General features: G+C 33.7%; 2 protein-coding genes across 6 annotated transcripts in view; both read left to right on the forward strand.

Moving 5' to 3' along the window:
* LOC131997317 (GATA zinc finger domain-containing protein 10-like) overlaps positions 1 to 11,799 on the forward strand; it is a 246,667-nt gene extending 234,868 nt beyond the window's left edge. The window contains exon 5 of one of the 2 annotated variants that reach the window (XM_059368105.1): positions 11,714 to 11,799. In XM_059368105.1, coding sequence (XP_059224088.1) covers positions 11,714 to 11,740 — 27 coding nt within the window. In that variant the 3' untranslated portion in view covers positions 11,741 to 11,799. Of the gene's footprint in view, positions 1 to 11,660 lie in introns of both variants that reach the window. The other variant, XM_059368103.1, reaches the window with a different exon arrangement.
* Positions 1,659 to 20,062, forward strand: part of LOC106081870 (innexin shaking-B) — a 126,539-nt gene continuing 108,135 nt past the window's right edge. For 2 of the 4 annotated variants that reach the window (XM_013244124.2, XM_013244125.2), the window contains exon 1: positions 1,659 to 2,584. The gene's annotated coding sequence lies outside the window, so the exon portion shown is untranslated. The remainder of the gene's footprint in view (positions 2,585 to 20,062) is intronic. The other 2 variants (XM_013244126.2, XM_013244127.2) reach the window with 1 other exon arrangement.

The following is a 20,062-nucleotide window of genomic DNA, read 5'->3' on the forward strand; positions in this document are numbered from 1 at the left end:
CCATTTGAGGCGCAGTCACGATCAACATTTGGGAGAAATAATCTTCAAACATTAAATTATATTATCGATTCAAATAAGGATTCCATGCATTTGTCTAAATGTTTCCTTTTTGTAAAACTTTCCTATAGCTCTTAAAAAATCACCCTATATATGACAGGTTTATATATAAAGGGTGATTTTTTAAGATTAATTACAAAGTCGAAATATTTAACATTGTTTGGCCGATCTAGCGATTTCCTTTCAGACATAAAGGTTAGGTTAGGTTGAAAAGAGGGTGCAGATATTAATCTGCCCCATGCCACTATAGACATACACCTAAGCCAGTAATCGGCTTGTTGTGCGCTCTGAAAACTATAAAGTAACCTCTCAAAAAGAAAATTTTCAGTTAGGAATTCCATGCTACTTACAAAATGTCTAAAGTAATCAAAAAATTAACAGGCAACCATAAAAAGTAGCATAAACATTTTTTTCAGCAGACTTGTGTACTCAATATAGCAGATTTTGTTAGTTGAATAGCAGTAAGAAATGTTTGCTAATACAGCAGCCCTATGTTTGCTGAAACAGCAGTAATGTCTACTTTCCCATTTTATGCAGACAAAAACTGCTGTTTTAGCAAACATTTTTGCTGCATTAAATAGCAAATTTGGTTGGGTGTAAAAGAATTTTTTTTCTCGTAAAAATGTCTATCGCAATGCGGCACACCGTTCGGACTCGGCTATGAAAAGGAAGTCTCTTACCATAGAGCTTAAACTTGGATCGCACAGCACTCATTTACATGTGAGAAGTTTACCGCTGCTCTTTAATGGAGTGTTCATGGGTAAAATTTTCTAAAAAAAACCTTTTGAATTAACATTTAAAAATTGCAGCTCCTTTAATTGTTAAGTGTCATAATTCTATCACATGATTTTTGATTAAGCATGTGAAATCTTAGCTACAATGTGTAATTCCCAAAGAAACAACAATCTTTGTCGCAAAGCTACAAAATAAAATTATTGAGCTATCCTGCTAAATTATTAACTTAATGTTGGCATTACAACAATCTGCAGTCGTTTTGCACAGTTTCGCAATCTAATAAATTTTGTCTCAACAACTCATCCCACTGTGACACGGCAGTGTGGACAGCTTTTAGCCACAAAGTGTTAAAATGCCGTATCAACTTCAGCCAAAGAGCAGAAATGCTTCTCTCTAACCAAGCATCAAAACAAACAAAGAAAGTGCACATTTGCCGGCCCAAGATGTGGCGATGGCAGCGACAGCTCTTCATTTATATGGCAAACGCATAGAAAACCGGAAGTGGAATCTCGCATGTGGCGGTTGCTACTTTTGTATTTGTGAGCGATAACGGAAAATCCGAGCTAACGGAAGGTGGACAGTGTTAGTGATGCTAAGTTTACCAGTGTTTAAGAAACCAAACGTAAGAGATCGTCAGAGAGAGTGGGTGAGATAGAGAGTGGTGAATGAATCCTCTTTTGTTGGAGGAAAACTTTGTAAGGCGCTAATTAATAACGCCACATCACCATCATACACTACAAATGGAGAATAAAAAGGCGGCCGGAAAAAGAGTGAAATATAACGTCAGAAGAGATGATTTTTCGTGAGACCATAGAATTATTTTGGGCTGAGATGATTTGGCCATTGCTGGTTTGGCGATAGTCTTTAAATTGGCGGCATTGTGAACGGGCGCGTCTGGTCTAGATTGTTTTTCTGCCGTGCTTGGGTCGCGTTAAATGTTTGTTTTATTTTGACTTCTCGGCGTCCACACTCGCATTCATAAGTTTTATGAACTAAAGTGGAACAGTTTATTTTTTGGTGTATTTTTTTCGAAAGTTTATTGTGTTGGCGTACAACAGAGTAGCGCGTAAAAACTCGCATGTGTGCTGGCTGTGGTGTGTTCCATTGAAATTGAAGATAAAAAAGGAGAAAAACCATCTTGCATGCGTGGTGCCCATACGCCTGCCTGCTGCTAGCATTTTATCCAAAAAGAACAGAACACCCAGCCTTCAACAGCCGAGAAAAGTGAAAAACTTGAGAAAATTGCCCAAATAAACAGCCAGACAGACGTAGCACTAAAAAAGTACGAAATACAAAGAAGACCAGACGGCGGAGGTGTGCATACGGTGTGTACATGTGTACTCGTGTCGATCGTGACGATCGTGAATTTTTTCTCTTCTCCTCTTCCAACAATTCTTTATTTACACAACATGCCGCCCCACGGAAAAGTTCAGCTGCTTTCCGAAAAATTGTTTTAATTTCCATTTATTTTGTTTTGATTTTGCTTTGCCTATTGAGTGTATGTGAGTGCGTATGCATGTGCGTTGCCCTGTGCGTTTCGCTTGTGGTGCGTGCCTTATGTCCCAACTACCAAAATGCGGGAGTATAATTATCGAAATTCTATTTTCTGTACGAAAATTGTTCTAAAAAAATTATAATGTTCCTTGCTTTCGCACTTAAATCAAAAACAAAATAAAGTGGCCGCACCAACAAAGCCCTCAAAAAATGAAACAAATTATACAACAAAAAAAGAATATGTATATGTTCAAAAGAAGATACACCATAAAGTCGTCAACGGAAAAATGTTTGAGAGGTATTCATGTGATGGGAGAAAAGTGCATCGTAAAAAAATCAAAATACAAGAAAGAACCGATTTTGTTCATAAGCATTTTATGTTTTGTTGTGTAAATTATTTTTGGTACATATATTTAAAAATCATAAAAAGAGAAAAAATCGGGATATGGCAACAAAACGTTTAACCCATTTATGTCAAAAAAATAAGAGGCAAAAAATTTCAACTTAAAAGAAAATCTGCCGGAATGTAGGAAACAAAATGTATTCCTGCATTCAGTGAACTCAATTTACGTCATATATTCGGTTAAACAAAACATTTTTAATTTCTAAACCAATTTAACCATGATGTTTGTGAAGTGAAGCAGAAAGATCTAAATTATTTTTGACTAATTTTTTAAGTTTTTAAAATGTGAGGCATATAATTATATTTTAACAGTATTATTGTGATTTTGTTATTGAAATGTACTTTGTATGTAAAGGTCTGGAGCAAGCAGTAACTGAAGATATGGACAGTATTTTTACGGCGAAAAATATCTTAAATAATCAAACTTTTACTTAACTTCCGTGTCCGTTCGTTCTGAACTTTAACGAGCGTATTCACAAAACTTAATGAAGCCTAAAACTAGGTATATTTGACAGTTCAATAAAGGAAAGCTGTCAAATAAACATATTTCAAATCTATATTAGGCTTTTTTAATACCGGTGCAATTATTTAAAATATTAAATCAAGACCATTGATATTACTTTTGATTTTTTGAAGCTTAGTTCAGGCTATAGTGACAGACTCTGAAATCAGACTCATCACAGTAGAGACAGACCAAAAGCCTTTGATAGGAATAGAATTTTCTAAATCCATCATATTTGAATTTAAACTTTGAGAAAAATTTTAATTTTTTTTCGCCAAATTATGTATGATAAAAACAATTATAAAATGAAGCAAGTAAAGAATGGCGAGAATCGGGCAAATACTATATAATACCCTACATCTACCCTTTAAGTGGAAATTGGCCAATATCGCTATGACGACGCCGATTTTGATGAAATGGATTTGTATAAAATCCACTAGCTTAGTCGGAAATCAAAAGGGAATACTTTGTGACAAATATTCTGAGATTCGGTTAGACATTAAGATTATATTGCATTACTATTAAAAATCAGTCGAACATATATATGGAAGCTATATCCAAAACTAAACCGTTTTTTTCAGTTTCAATAGGCTTCGTCTTTATGTAATGTTGTTACATAATTGTAATGTAATATTATTACATAATTCAAAATCAAATGTTCACCCATTATAAGCAGATATAAGTTGCTTTTTTCCTCCGTTTTTGTGTGAACTTCAATAAAAATAGTTTTCCTAAAATTCGTTATAGAGAAATTAGTTTGTGAGACTTTCAACTTGCGTTTTAGAAATAATTCGTTACAGAAAAGTACTTGTTATTGAGAATTTCGATAAAGAGATCTTAAAATAGGTGAAAATGACTGAAAAAAATGGGTTTTTAATTTTTATTCGCCATAAAGAACAATTCGTTGTAGGGAAATCGATTATAGATAAGTTCGACTAATGTATTAACCATATTTCTTAAAAAAAAAAACAGTGGAAATGAATAATTTACAGTTCAATCAAAATAAAGCCTGATCTGAACCGCGTTCGGCGCGCGTGTTGAGGAGCCTAACCCAACTAATTATACCAAATTTTATCGAAATCGAATTATACTCGTAAATCCGCCTTTTATGGCCCCTAGACCCTAAAATGGCTATTCGCTTTTTATGATAGCAATGTCCAAATATAGTCCGCTATATATCATACTGAGCACGGATGTCAGAGGGCCTAACACAACTCACTCTGCTACATTATGGGAAGACCTTAAATGAGGAGATCGGTATATACTTTGGCAGCTATATTTAAATATAGATCTATCTGAACTATGTTAAACGCTGATGCCAAACGGCCTACCACAGTTCACTATGCCAATTTCAGCGTAATAAATGGCCTAAGACATTTAATCGACATATCTTTCTATAGGGTCTATATCAAGATATAGACCATGTTCGAACTTAAACTGCCTATAGGCAAAAGAAGGGTCTGTGCAGAAGAACAGCTCAATATCGCCATTTTTAAAGGTTATCGTGATCTCAACGGACAGATGGACTGATAGATGTACGAACATGGCTAAATCGTATTAGATTTTTATGATGATCAAGAAATAAAAACTGTTGACGAACTTATACATCGTCAACAGTTTTTTTTCTGAGGGTATACTAATTTCGTCATTCTATTTATAACACATCGAAATATGCGCCTCAGACCCCATAAAGTCTATATATTCTTGATCGTCATGTCATTTTAAGTCGAGCTGGCCATGCCCGTCCGTCTGTCTGTTGAAAGCACGCTAACTTTCGAAGGAGTAAAGCTAGGCGCTTGAAATTTATCACAAATACCTCTTATTAGTATAGGTGGGTTGGGATTGTAAATGGGCCATATCGGTCCATGTTTTAATATAGCCGCCATATAAACCGATCTTGGGTCTTGACTTCTTGAGCTTCTAGAGGGCGCAATTCCTATCCGATTTGGAATTGCGTATTTTATTACGACTTTCAACAACTGTGCGAAACAAGATTCAAATCGGTTCATAACCTGATATAGCTGCCATATAAACCGATTTGGGATCTTGACTTCTTAAGCCTCTAGAGGTCGCAATTATTATCCGAGTTGCGTGAACTTTTGTACGACGGATCCTCTCATGACCATGAATATACGTGTGTATTATGGCCTGAATCGGTCTGTAGCCTGATACAGCTCCCATATAAATAGGGCTGACATTATTCGAATTGGCTGACATTTTACACAGGTCTCCAACATATAATTTAATTGTGGTCGAAACCGGACCATATCTTGATATCGCTCTAATAGCAGAGCATTAAGCTCACAATGGGTTAAGTTCGATACTAATTTCTTTCATCAACAAAAGGTGTGAACATTTTCAACATTTAATTGCAAACACGTTGCTCACCTATTCCATCAACCCAATTTCTTAAAGAAACGTTTTCTTAAATGGTATCTAATGCATGCGTATGTATGTATTTTTAAATGGAAAACAATAATATATTTTTTTGCCGACTATTGTTAACTAAATGTTGTCCCATTCACCTACGTTAACGTTATTTATGGACCAAAAAATTATGATAAATATGATGGTTTTTTTTTCTCTGTGCTGTTGTGATTGCTTCATTTTTGACTCGGAAAATGCTGCGGAAAAGACCATTAGTCATCATCATGAAACTTTTCATTAAGCGACTGTTTATTGCTTTATACAATAAGTTCTATTGTATAAATATTAAGTTAACAAGACCGCAACAGACAGATAAATGATACACAGACAACCCCAAATGTAGGTGAACCTGAGCATTTTTTTTCCATTGGTTTCTACTTTGTTTTTGGGAATATTTGTTATGGTTACTATGCGTAAATGTATGCAGGCTTCTGTTATGATTTATTTTTTTTTTCTTTATTTAAATCAAAATTTTAATTTTCCAATTGGATGCATTTAGTAGCCGGAGTTTTTGTTGTATATTTTAAACATCTCAAAGTGTACTCTTTTGTAATAAAAAATAATAATTTATTTTCCCATGTCAATTGGAAATTGTTATTAAACAGAACACACTAAATTAGTGTTCAACAATTTTAATTTGTATTATATCTGGTCAATATGTGTGTGCATTTTTCATTAAAACGAATTGGTTCAATTGAATATATATCTAAGTGAGTTGCGCGCGTGTTGTTGAGGTTTTTTTTTTAAATAATACCTAACGATGGAATTTCATGAATTGAGGAAATATTAGAAAATGTGGAACATCTTATATATTTTATTTATAATTTATGGACAGATAATACAATGATTTGCAAATAATTCTGCAAAATAAACACAGCAGTTGAATAATTTCTATGGCTTACAACAAATAGGTCAGTCTATTATTTAAGGATATACTGTTTATGAATAATAGAAATTTCCAATTTTTATACCCTCCACCATAGGATGGGGTATTTTAAATTCGTCATTTTGTTTGTAACACCTCGAAATATGTGTCTAAGACCCCATAAAGTGTATATATTCTTGATCGTCATGACATTTTAAGTCGATCTAGGCATGTTCGTCGGTATGTCCGTCCGCCTGTCTGTCTGTCGAAAGCACGCTAACTTTCGAAGGAGTAAAGCTAGGCGCCTGAAATTTTGTACAAATACTTTTTATAAGTGTAGGTCGGTTGGGATTGTAAATGAGTCATATTGATCCATGTTTTGATAAAGCTGCCATATAAACCGATCTAGGATATGGACTTCTTGAGCCTTTAGAAGGCGCAATTCTCGTCCGATTTGACAGCAATTTTGTACGTGGTGTTTTGGTATCACTTTCAACAACTGTGCTGAATATGGTTCAAATCGGTTCGTTACTTGATATAGCTGCCATATAAACCGATCTTGGGTCCTGATTTCTTGAGCCACTAGAGGACGCAATTATTTTATCCGTTTTTACTGTAATTTTGCGCGTGGTGTTTTGGTGTCACTTCCAACAACTGTGGTAAGTATGGCTCAAATCGGTTAATAAGCTGGAACAACTGCCATATAAACCGATCTTGGATCTTGACTTCTTGAGCCGCTTTGTTATGACTTCCAACAACTGCGCTTAGTATAGCGCAAATCGGTACATAACCCGCTATAGCTGCCATATATACTGATATGGGGTCTTGACTTCTTGAGCCTCTAGAGGCGCAATTTTCATCCGATTTGGCAGAAATTTTGTACAATGGCCTCTCCCATGACTTTCAACATACGTATCCAATATGGTCTGAATCGATCTATAGCTTGATACAACTCCTATAAACCGATCTCCCGATTTTGCTCCTTCTGTCCCTACTAGGCACAGTTCTTATCCGAATGGACTGAATTATTACACAATGACTTCTACAATGTTCAGCATTCAATTAATTTATGGTCCAAATCGGACTATAACTTGATAAAGCTCAGTTCTTTTCCATTATTCCTTGTTTGCCTAAAAATAGATACCACCCAAATAACTCGACAAATGCTATCCATGGTGGAGGGTATATAAGATTCGACCCGGCCGAACTTGGCACGCTCTTACTTGTTTATACTAACCAATATAGGATGGGGACTTACTTACCAGTGGGAAATCTAGTAAGGCCTGCTTAAATCAGTTCTAACAACAGGGCTTCAAGGCATTCCAATAGTAGGATCGTGTGTCTTCTAAAATTAAGGGTCCAACAAGACTATCGTACAACTTCTAAAAGTTTGACAAGGGATGCCTTTACCATCTTTATGTGTTCCTTTTGATGTACCTCATAAAATATATGGTATAAATGCTAATGTCTTTTGAACTTCTGATATTTTTTAGCAGTAATTCTGTCCTTAAAGCCAAATGTTATCGCGAAAGGCAAGCACTAACCTCGCAATGTCACTCAATGTTGCAAAGATATGAACTTAAAATTTGCAGACCATGTCTCGAGAATACGAAAAAAGCAATGAATCAGACCTAGAAGTCGTCGCTGATCTCAAGATTTAGCTTAATTGTCGCGAGGCATACCCTCAGATTCCAGTTCATCTGCAATGTTTACGGTAGTACCTAATATCGCAAGCTCCTCTGCTCGATAATTCCCGAGGTATATATGCACCAAGAACTGAGACATTAGCTGCAATTAATTCAGTGCATCAGATGGCGTTGTTCTCAGTGCGGCTGTGATACACAACACAAACAATCCATCCTTAAGACCCGGCTGAGTATTATACAGTAGACGGACTTTTGAAGTGCCGTCCACCAGACGACAATACCATATAGCATTATAGGTCTGACATTTGCAGTACACAACCAGTGAATGACTCGCGGTTTAAGCCCAAACTGTTGGCAATGGCTATCTTGCAGGTGTATATACTCATAGAAAAGGGACGGTAGTTTGCCAATACCGCCTGGTATTATTTTATTCCTGTTTTGGCAAATATTTTTAATATCATTTTGTATCAATTTGATACCAGTCGAAGGAAACTATTAAGAATTAATTGCGTCAAATTTGTATTATTGCCATCGCAGCAAAAGTGTTTAGCTTGGTACTAAAAATATTGACGCAAAATATTATAATAATTATGTTTCAATATAATTAAATATCTTACTACGATTAATATGCGTAAAAACGTGGTGAAGGCCACCGTAGCGCAAAGGTTAGCATGTCCGCCTATGACGCTGAACGCCTGGGTTCGAATCCTGACTGGAACATCAGGAAACTTTTCACCAGTGGTTTTCCCCTCCTAATGCTGGCGACATTTGTGAGGTACTTTGCCATGTAAAAACTTCTCCCCATAGAAGTGTCGCTCTGCGGCACGCCGTTCGGACTCTGCTATAAAAAAATTAAGTCCTTTATCTTTGAGCTTAAAATTGAAACGGACAGCACTCATTGATTTGTGGGAAGTTTGCCCCAGTTCCAGTCTTCCCAGTCTTCTGGGAATCAATGGGTATAAAATCAATTGCTGAATACAAAGAATCCAGGTTGGTCACGGTGTATCATTATTTTTTGTAATTATTTTATTAGAATTGTTAACTTAAATAAAGGAATTAAAAACAAAAAAAAAAATCAATATTTTTTTTTTATTTTGGCTCATTAGGGGGTGGAATATTTAATAATGATATGCTACTAAAACCAATAACAATTTGGTATTGGCTATTTTGCTTCTTTAACTACTATGTTTACTTAAAAAGTTGGAAAATTTATCATGTTTAAATTAAGTTTGCTATTCTTTGACTCCAATCTTTAAAGTTAAATATTTTTTCAGTGTAAGTTCAGTAAAATACCCAGGTACTTTGAGCTTTTAATAAGTCGAGCATTCTTTCCTCCTAAGGCGACAGGTGCCACTGTGGGTAATTTATATCTTCCGATTCAAAGAACAACGTGCTTATTAAGCGGATTTACGACTAGACCTTTTTCGGTAGCCCATTTCGCTGTAGTGCGAAGCGCTTCCTGAAGTTTATCTCTAAGAGTGCCGATAATATTTCCATTAACTGCAACATCCACGTCATCTGCATACGCGACCACTTTTACACCTTTTTCTTCCAGAGACTATAATATATTGTTAATGGCTATATTCCAAAGTAGCGAAGGCTATATTCCTTTAGTGGTCCCATTGCTATCTCATCTTTGTAATAGATCTAAAGATTCTAGGCCTCCCATAATTCATCTAAGTAAGTTATTAATAAATCTTCTTACAGTAGTATTGATGCCTTTAAACTACAGCTTCCTCATGATTGACGTTGGTTTTATAGAGTTGAAAGCACCCGCAATGTCAAGAAATTCTACCATTGTGTATTCCTTGACAGCAAGAGAGCCGTCTATGTAGGGCTATTTCAGTGCTCTCCAGGCATCTTTCCCTTAAGATAGTTTCTGCCAACCTCTCTAGAGTCATTAGCCTAAAGGATGTCAGACTTTTGGAATGAAAATCATTCGCCTTCGTATGGTAAGGTTTTTCTGCTTTTGAAATGAAAATTACTAATGGAATATGCGACATGCTGATACTAGCAGAGTACATATCCCTAAGCCAAGGAGCCACACTATTGGACACAGCTTGTAATTCAACAGGTGATACTTCCAAGGAGTCGAGACTTTTTATCGCCCAAAGAATGTGTAATTCGGCTACAATTTCTCCAACAACTTGCAATGAATGCATATACCCGTAATAACATTAAATCACAAATTGTATATTCAAATTTGGGGTAATATATCTGGGGATATCATTTTTATATACAGTATCAAAGAGTAGAGTATGAATTCGGCAGTTATAATTGTGTACAACAATTTTGTGGACCGCTCACCATCAAAATGCCTTAAATCGATATACATGAATTTATACCTATCATTGCAATTTAGGCCACAAATAAAAGTTTTTTAGGAGGAGTGTACGAATCTAATTCATATGTAGTAGATCCGATAGGACCTATGAAGGCTTTAAAATTTTTAACTTTAACATTTTGCGATATGGTATTAACAAATTGTTTTCGGGAGAATATTTCAGTTTTCAAAGTACATTTCAATCATTGAAACAGGATTGGACCAATAAGATCTTAATACCACCATATTCATTCAGATTGCTCCTTATGCGAAAAGATTTACAGAGTTATTAGTTTATATCAAAGACCCAAGAGTTCAGTTGCAAATTTTGCCCATGAACATTCCACTAAGGAACAGGGACAAACTTCTTACATCTGATTAAATTTTAAGCTAAATTTTAATAAGGGGCCTCCTATTACAGCCGAATCCAAACGGCGTGCCACAGTGCGACAACTATTTGGAGAGAAATTTTGACATGGCAAAGTACCTCACAAATGATGTCAGCATTAGGAGAAGAAAATTTTAAGCTAAATTTTAATAAGGGGCCTCCTATTACAGCCGAATCCAAACGGCGTGCCAAAGTGCGACAACTATTTGGAGAGAAATTTTGACATGGCAAAGTACCTCACAAATGATGTCAGCATTAGGAAAAGAAAACCACCCCTTATACTTTTTTTCTAATTATCTCGCCAGAATTCGAACACAGGCGTTCAGCGTCATAGGCGGATATGGTAACCTCTGCGCTTCGGTGGCCTCCCAAAAGTTACTCATATATTTTTGAAAATTTTACATTTGCTTTTTTATGCATTATGGTACTTAGGCGAAAACTGTTGAAATATAGTTTAAAATACGCAAAGTAAATTTATGTTCAACGCAGCAAAAAGTCGACGCAGAAAAGAAACTTTTCAGCGAGTATTTTTGTGTAGAGGAATTTTATATAAGTTTTACCTCTTTATTACACAGGAGGTCAGATTTGACATATTTTTTGTTATTGTCACAGTTAAACTAAGAATTTGCATATGTTTTTAATTTGCTGCATTTTTCAGCTCTGGTTTTTTTTTTTTTTTTGTTTTGTTTTGGTTATTGTTTTAAAATATTTAATTGTACTTTACATTTCTAACAGTAAACTAAATAAAATTTGAACTTTTTATTTTTTATTTCATTATTTCTTAATACTATTTTTATTTTTTTTGCATTTTTCTTTTCAGATTTTTATTGATATTGTTTTAATTTTAATTGCTTTTTTCTTTTTTATTTTTAGACTAAACAGCTTTTGGTTTATAAATAACCGAAATAAATAATTATTAATTTAATGTTATGTATGCATAAATTAAATAACTTTTATGTTGTGATGTGTTAATCCTTTTTTATAATTTTATTTTTTCTTGTAATATTTTAACAAATAAAATCGCTTGTATGCAGTTACAATAAAATATAAACATTTTATGGAGACAAAACAATTATAGCAACTTTTAATTGCCAGTTCCGTAGACCCAAGGTTAAAAGGTAAACTATTGACTCAACAATGAAACACTTTTATGTGAATTTTGTTTAGTATTAAAAATTAAAACTATTCTTTATAAGAAAATAGCTACTTAAAAAATTTCCCTCACAGTTAATGAAAAATGGTATCTAATTTTTAAATATCGCTGTTTATATGCGAAAAATTCTTTTTTCCTTCTTTTAATTGAAAATACAACACTTTTTGCTTTATTTCAACTACATGAATACCATATTGATTTAAGTAAACAAATCCCATTAAGATATTTTTATTATGAATAAAAACAAATACAAAGCAAAATTAATTAATTGATGCTAATAATGAGTAACCAGAAAAACTGTAACACCTCATAAATCTGAATGGATTTGCTTCCTTTTCACTCATTTGAAATAGTGGAAACTATTTATTTTAGGAGGTGATAAAAACTTAAGATCAATTTAAAATTGTTACTTTATAATTTTTGCTAATTTTATGAAAATGGAGTAAAAAATCCTAATGTCAAGTTTTAGATAAACTTATTGGTTTTCCTAAATGCTTTTTTTTTCAAAATATGCGTTGTTCTATTTTTGTAAAAAGTGTTCCATAGATAAATTTAAGCAAAAATATTTCCTAACAGCAGAAAACATTGAACTGTGTTACCAATTTTCACGTCATACCTTGGCAAGTTTTTTAAGTGTGGGAGACTATTGAGATCGCACAGTAGCATGGAATAACATATGCAACATTTTTTAAGAAAAACTTCTTAACTTAAGCATAAATTAATGAGTTTAAACACGATCTTAATATTAAAATAAGCATCTTGAATAAAATACTTCACAAAGTTATAAATGAACGGCTTATGCCCTATGTCTGGTATTGTCGGGGGAAGCAACTGATAATTCACTTTCGCAGCTGCTGCAATGGTCGTCATGCTAATTTTCAAAAAATTTTTCTAATCACAGACCTTATCCTTCAAATGTTGATCCCATTGTTAAAGGATCATATGCATTATATATTTCAAGTTATATTTGAGTAGAATTTGGCACCAAAAAGACTCATCCCAATGAAATTGTGATTACTTAGAACTTTAGGCTATATGCAATATGCCAATCTCTTATTAAACTTCAATAATTCAGTACACTGTGCATTAGTTAAGCAAACAGTGTTTGTGGGATGGACATATATCTCAAACATATTCCTTTTCCTCGAATAATAATGAAACAACAACTATATAAGCTATAAATGGTACAGACCAACATTAGCAAGCAAAGCAACACCAGCTAAACAATGGATGACTAAAAATAGCATTTTAACGCAACAATTCCAGATACCAAATATTTTAGAACAATCCAAAACAACCCCACTGCCTTAAAAACCTCCAGGCAAAATTTTAAGAAAAAAAAAACTATTTCAATAAACAAAAAAAAAAGAGTAAAGAACTAAATAAACGGTCAGTCGATCGAGCCTCAAATCAGAGAAGAATGAAACACATATCAATAGGAACAACTAGCACAAAATTCGTACAACTCACTCCCGTTGAGTAAATAAATTTTCGAGCATTTCAATAACATTCAATATGGGTATCTGTGAAGTACAGAGTGTGTGGCTATCTGCTGACTGATGCCAATGGTATGTACTACAACGTATGAATATCATTGCTAGATCTCGCCGTATGAACACTCAGCTGAATCCTACTTCGTACTCATGCATATGAACCAGGAGAGTACATGCCAAAAAAATTTTAAAATATTTTAATTTTTTTTTCGACCAAAAATCCAAAAGTCAATGCTTTCAATTAAAAATATTGTTTAAACAAAAAACATTGTTTCTCGCAGGCACCCACTACTGCTCTAATTGACATATGCATGTATTAGTAATGCACACCAACCTAGTTTTATACAACAGAACAAAGAGATTGTGTAAAGGCTTGTGCTTACATTCAACACACTTCTATATGGATCGACTCGAAAATGTTGAGCACAAGGTAATCAAGTTTGCTAATCCGTTTACAATTATAAACTGAAACCATATACAATTGTGCAGAAGGTTATTTTATAAACATGCAACAGGTGCTAAGATGAAAAATTGCCAACATTCAATCAAACCAATTAACAATATTATACTCTGAGAATAAAAGCAAATACAACATCCACAGATAGGTGCAAATAGCAAATAATGAACAACGCACAAATCAAAAGTAGAACAACGCTTTTACTGTTATTTCCTCGTGATAAAATAAAAAAATCCCATTAAAAATCAAAAGTGAAATTTCCAAAAAAAGTTTGTAATCGAATCGATTTCTTCTTGCATACCCTATTTAAAACAGTTTTTGGATTGTCGAAACTTGAAACTTATGGGGAAATTACTGCGTTTGCCGCCTTGAAAATATTAAGTAATTATTTTTTGTAAATTGAAGTTTTTATTGCTATTTTCATGATTTCGCCACATCTTCCAATCCTTGTAAAAATCGAAAAATTTAAGCATAGTGGAAATATTAATTTTTTTATGGGCTAAACCCTTCGCCCAACAAAGGCACAAAAAAATCAATAAAGAATGTTTGTCCGCGAATCGATTTCTTATTGTGCACCCTATACAGAACAGTTGCATGATTATACCGCGGCTTCCAATCGTGGTTAAAATCGGAAAATTTTTCGGATGGCCGAAATTCGAAATTTTCAATGGGCTATACCCTTTGGTCAAAAATTTCACAAAAAATCAAAAGTGAGATTTTGAAGAATGTTTGTCCACGAATCGATTTTTTTTATTGTGCACCCTATACAGAACAGTTTTCAGATTGTCGAAATTCGAATTTTCGAAGGATTTAGGGCGTTTTCAAACTCGAAAATTTTTTTAATTTTTTACGATAATATTTTTGAAGTTTCATCGCCGTTTTTTCGAAAAATCACTAAATTTGTGTTGTTATCTGCATGATTTTGCCGTGGCTTCCAATCGTGGTTAAAATCGGAAAATTTTTCGGATGGCCGAAATTCGAAATTTTCAATGGGCTATACCCTTTGCTCAAAAATGACACAAAAAATCAAAAGTGAGATTTTGAAGAATGTTTGTTCACGAATCGATTTCTTATTGTGCACCCTACACAGAACAGTTTTCAACTTCAACAGTTTGAAACTTCAAAAATATTATCGAAATTCGAATTTTCGAAGGATTTAGGGCGTTTTCGAACTCGAAATTTTTTTTAATTTTTACGATAATATTTTTGAAGTTTCATCGGCGTTTTTTCGAAAAAATAACTAAATTTGTGTTGTTATCTGCATGATTTTTCCGTGGCTTCCAATCGTGGTTAAAATCGAAAAATTTTTCGGATGGCCGAAATTCGAAATTTTCAATGGGCTCATCTTTTGCTCAAAAATGACACAAAAAACCAAAAGTGAGATTTTGAAGAATGTTTGGTCACGAATCGATTTCTTATTGTGCACCCTATACAGAACAGTTTTTAGATTGTCGAAATTCGAAATTTCGAAGGATTTAGGGTATTTTCGAACTCGAAATTTTTTTAATTTTTACGATATTTTTGAAAAATTAAAAGTGAGATTTTGAAGAATGTTTGTCCACGAATCGATTTCTTATTGTGCACCCTATACAGAACAGTTTTCAGATTGTCGAAATTCGAATTTTCGAAGGATTTAGGGCGTTTTCGAACTCGAGTTTTTTTTTTTAATTTTTACGATAATATTTTTGAAGTTTCATCGCCGGTTTTTCGAAAAATCACTAAATTTGTATTGTTATCTGCATGATTTTGCTGTGGCTTCCAATCGTGGTTAAAATCGGAAAATGACACAAAAAATCAAAAGTGAGATTTTGAAGAATGTTTGTCCACGAATCGATTTCTTATTGTGCACCCTATACAGAACAGTTTTCAGATTGTCGAAATTCGAATTTTCGAAGGATTTAGGGCGTTTTCGAACTCGATTTTTTTTTTAATTTTTACGATAATATTTTTGAAGTTTCATCGCCGTTTTTTTCGAAAAATAAATAAATTTGTGTTGTTATCTGCATGATTTTGCCGTGGCTTCCAATCGTGGTTAAAATCGGAAAATTTTTCGGATGGCCGAAATTCGAAATTTTCAATGGGCTATACCCTTTGCTCAAAAATGACACAAAAAATCAAAAGCGAGATTTTCAAGAATGTTTGTCCACGAATCGATTTCTTATTGTGCACCCTATACAGAACAGTTTTCAGTGTGTCGAAATTCGAATTTTCGAAGGATTTAGGGCGTTTTCGAACTCGATTTTTTTTTTTATTTTTACGATAATATTTTTGAAGCTTCATCGCCGTTTTTTTCGAAAAATAACTAAATTTGTGTTGTTATCTTCATGATTTTGCCGTGGCTTCCAATCGTGGTTAAAATCGAAAAATTTGTCGGATGGCCGAAATTCGAAATTTTCAATGGGCTATACCGTTTGCTCAAAAATGACACAAAAAATCAAAAGTGAGATTTTGAAGAATGTTTGTTCACGAATCGATTTCTTATTGTGCACCCTATTCGGAACAGTTTTTAGATTGTCGAAATTCGAATTTTCGAAGAATTTAGGGCGTTTTCGAACTCGAATTTTTTTTTAATTTTTACGATAATATTTTTGATGTTTCATCGCCGTTTTTTTTTCGAAAAATCACTAAATTTGTGTTGTTATCTGCATGGTTTGGCCGTGGCTTCCAATCGTGGTTAAAATCGAAAAATTTTTCGGATGGCCGAAATTCGAAATTTTCAATGGGCTATACCCTTTGCTCAAAAATGACACAAAAAATCAAAAGTGAGATTTTGAAGAATGTTTGTTCACGAATCGATTTCTTATTGTGCACCCTACACGGAACAGTTTTCAGATTGTCGAAATTCGAATTTTCGAAGGATTTAGGGCGTTTTCGAACTCGAAATTTTCTTTAATTTTTACGATAATATATTTGAAGTTTCATCGCCGTTTTTTCGAAAAATAACTAAATTTGTGTTGTTATCTGCATGGTTTTGCCATGGCTTCCAATCGTGGTTAAAATCGGAAAATTTTTCGGATGGCCGAAATTCGAAATTTTCAATGGGCTATACCCTTTGCTCAAAAATGACACTAAAAATCAAAAGTGAGATTTTGAAGAATGTTTGTCCACGAATCGCTTTCTTATTGTGCACCCTATACAGAACAGTTTTCAGATTGTCGAAATTCGAATTTTCGAAGGATTTAGGGCGTTTTCGAACTCGAATTTTTTTTTAATTTTTACGATAATGTTTTTGAAGTTTCATCGCCGTTTTTTTCGAAAAATAACTAAATTTGTGTTGTTATCTTCATGATTTTGCCGTGGCTTCCAATCGTGGTTAAAATCGAAAAATTTGTCGGATGGCCGAAATTCGAAATTTTCAATGGGCTATACCCTTTGCTCACAAATAACACAAAAAATCAAAAGTGAGATTTTGAAAAATGTTTGTCCACAAATCGATTTCTTATTGTGCACCCTATACAGAACAGTTTTCAGATTGTCGAAATTCGAATTTTCGAAGGATTTAGGGCGTTTTCGAACTCGAGTTTTTTTTTTTAATTTTTACGATAATATTTTTGAAATTTCATCGCCGTTTTTTTCGAAAAATAACTAAATTTGTGTTGTTATCTGCATGATTTTGGCGTGGCTTCCAGTCGTGGTTAAAATCGAAAATTTTTCGGATGGCCGAAATTCGAAATTTTCAATGGGCTATACCGTTTGCTCAAAAATGACACAAAGATTCAAAAGTGAGATTTTGAAGAATGTTTGTTCACGAATCGTTTTCTTATTGTGCACCCTACACGGAACAGTTTTTAGATTGTCGAAATTCGAATTTTCGAAGAATTTAGGGCGTTTTCGAACTCGAAAATTTTTTTAATTTTTACGATAATATATTTGATGTTTCATCGCCGTTTTTTTCGAAAAATCACTAAATTTGTGTTGTTATCTGCATGGTTTGGCCGTGGCTTCCAATCGTGGTTAAAATCGGAAAATTTTTCGGATGGCCGAAATACGAAATTTTCAATGGGCTATACCCTATGCTCAAAAATGACCCAAAAAATCAAAAGTGAGATTTTGAAGAATGTTTGTCCACGAATCGATTTCTTATTGTGCACCCTATACAGAACAGTTTTTAGATTGTCGAAATTCGAATTTTCGAAAAGCGTTTTCGAACTCGAAATTTTTTTTAATTTTTACGATAATATTTTTGAAGTTTCATCGCCGTTTTTTCGAAAAAAAACTAAATTTGTGTTGTTATCTGCATGGTTTTGCCGTGGCTTCCAATCGTGGTTAAAATCGGAAAATTTTTCGGATAGCCGAAATTCGAAATTTTCAATGGGCTATACCCTTTGCTCAAAAATGACACAAAAAATCAAAAGTGAGATTTTGAAGAATGTTTGTTCACGAATCGATTTCTTATTGTGCACCCTACACGGAACAGTTTTCAGATTGTCGAAATTCGAATTTTCGAAGGATTTAGGGCGTTTTCGAACTCGAAATTTTTTTTAATTTTTCCGATAATATTTTTGATGTTTCATCGCCGTTTTTTCGAAAAAATAACTAAATTTGTGTTGTTATCTGCATGGTTTTGCCGTGGCTTCCAATCGTGGTTAAAATCGAAAAATTTTTCGGATGGCCGAAATTCGAAAATTTCAATGGGCTATACCCTTTGCTCAAAAATGACACAAAAAATCAAAAGTGAGATTTTGAAGAATGTTTGTTCACGAATCGATTTCTTATTGTGCACCCTACACGGAACAGTTGTCAGATTGTCGAAATTCGAATTTTCGAAGAATTTAGGGCGTTTTCGAACTCGAATTTTTTTTTAATTTTTACGATAATATTTTTGATGTTTCATTGCCGTTTTTTCGAAAAAATAACTAAATTTGTGTTGTTATCTGCATGGTTTTGCCGTGGCTTCCAATCGTGGTTAAAATCGAAAAATTTTTCGGATGGCCGAAATTCGAAAATTTCAATGGGCTATACCCTTTGCTCAAAAATGACACAAAAAATCAAAAGTGAGATTTTGAAGAATGTTTGTTCACGAATCGATTTCTCATTGTGCCCCCTATACAGAACAGTTTTTAGATTGTCGAAATTCGAATTTTCGAAGGATTTAGGGCGTTTTCGAACTCGAAATTTTTTTTAATTTTTACGATAATATTTTTGATGTTTCATCGCCGTTTTTTTTCGAAAAATCACTAAATTTGTGTTGTTATCTGCATGGTTTTGCTGTGGCTTCCAATCGTGGTTAAAATCGGAAAATTTTTCGGATGGCCGAAATTCGAAATTTTCAATGGGCTATACCCTTTGCTCAAAAATGACACAAAAAATCAAAAGTGAGATTTTGAAGAATGTTTGTTCACGAATCGATTTCTTATTGTGCACCCTACACGGAACAGTTTTCAGATTGTCGAAATTCGAATTTTCGAAGGATTTAGGGCGTTTTCGAACTCGAATTTTTTTTTAATTTTTACGATAATATTTTTGATGTTTCATCGCCGTTTTTTCGAAAAAATAACTAAATTTGTGTTGTTATCTGCATGGTTTTGCCGTGGCTTCCAATCGTGGTTAAAATCGAAAAATTTTTCGGATGGCCGAAATTCGAAATTTTCAATGGGCTATATACCCTTTGCTCAAAAATGACACAAAAAATCAAAAGTGAGATTTTGAAGAATGTTTGTTCACGATTGTTTTAGATTGTCGAAATTCGAATTTTCGAAGGATTTAGGGCGTTTTCGAACTCGAAATTTTTTTTAATTTTTACGATAATATTTTTGATGTTTCATCGCCGTTTTTTTCAAAAAATCACTAAATTTGTGTTGTTATCTGCATGGTTTTGCCGTGGCTTCCAATCGTGGTTAAAATCGGAAAATTTTTCGGATGGCCGAAATTCGAAATTTTCAATGGGCTATACCCTTTGCTCAAAAATGACACAAAAAATCAAAAGTGAGATTTTGAAGAACGTTTGTCCACGAATTGATTTCTTATTGTGCACCCTACACAGAACAGTTTTCAGATTGTCGAAATTCGAATTTTCGAAGGATTTAGGGCGTTTTCGAACTCGAAATTTTTTTTAATTTTTACGATAATATTTTTGAAGTTTCATCGCCGTTTTTTCGAAAAAATAACTAAGTTTGTGT

This window comes from Stomoxys calcitrans, chromosome 4 (assembly GCF_963082655.1).
Source record: "Stomoxys calcitrans chromosome 4, idStoCalc2.1, whole genome shotgun sequence".
NCBI lineage: Eukaryota > Metazoa > Arthropoda > Insecta > Diptera > Muscidae > Stomoxys > Stomoxys calcitrans.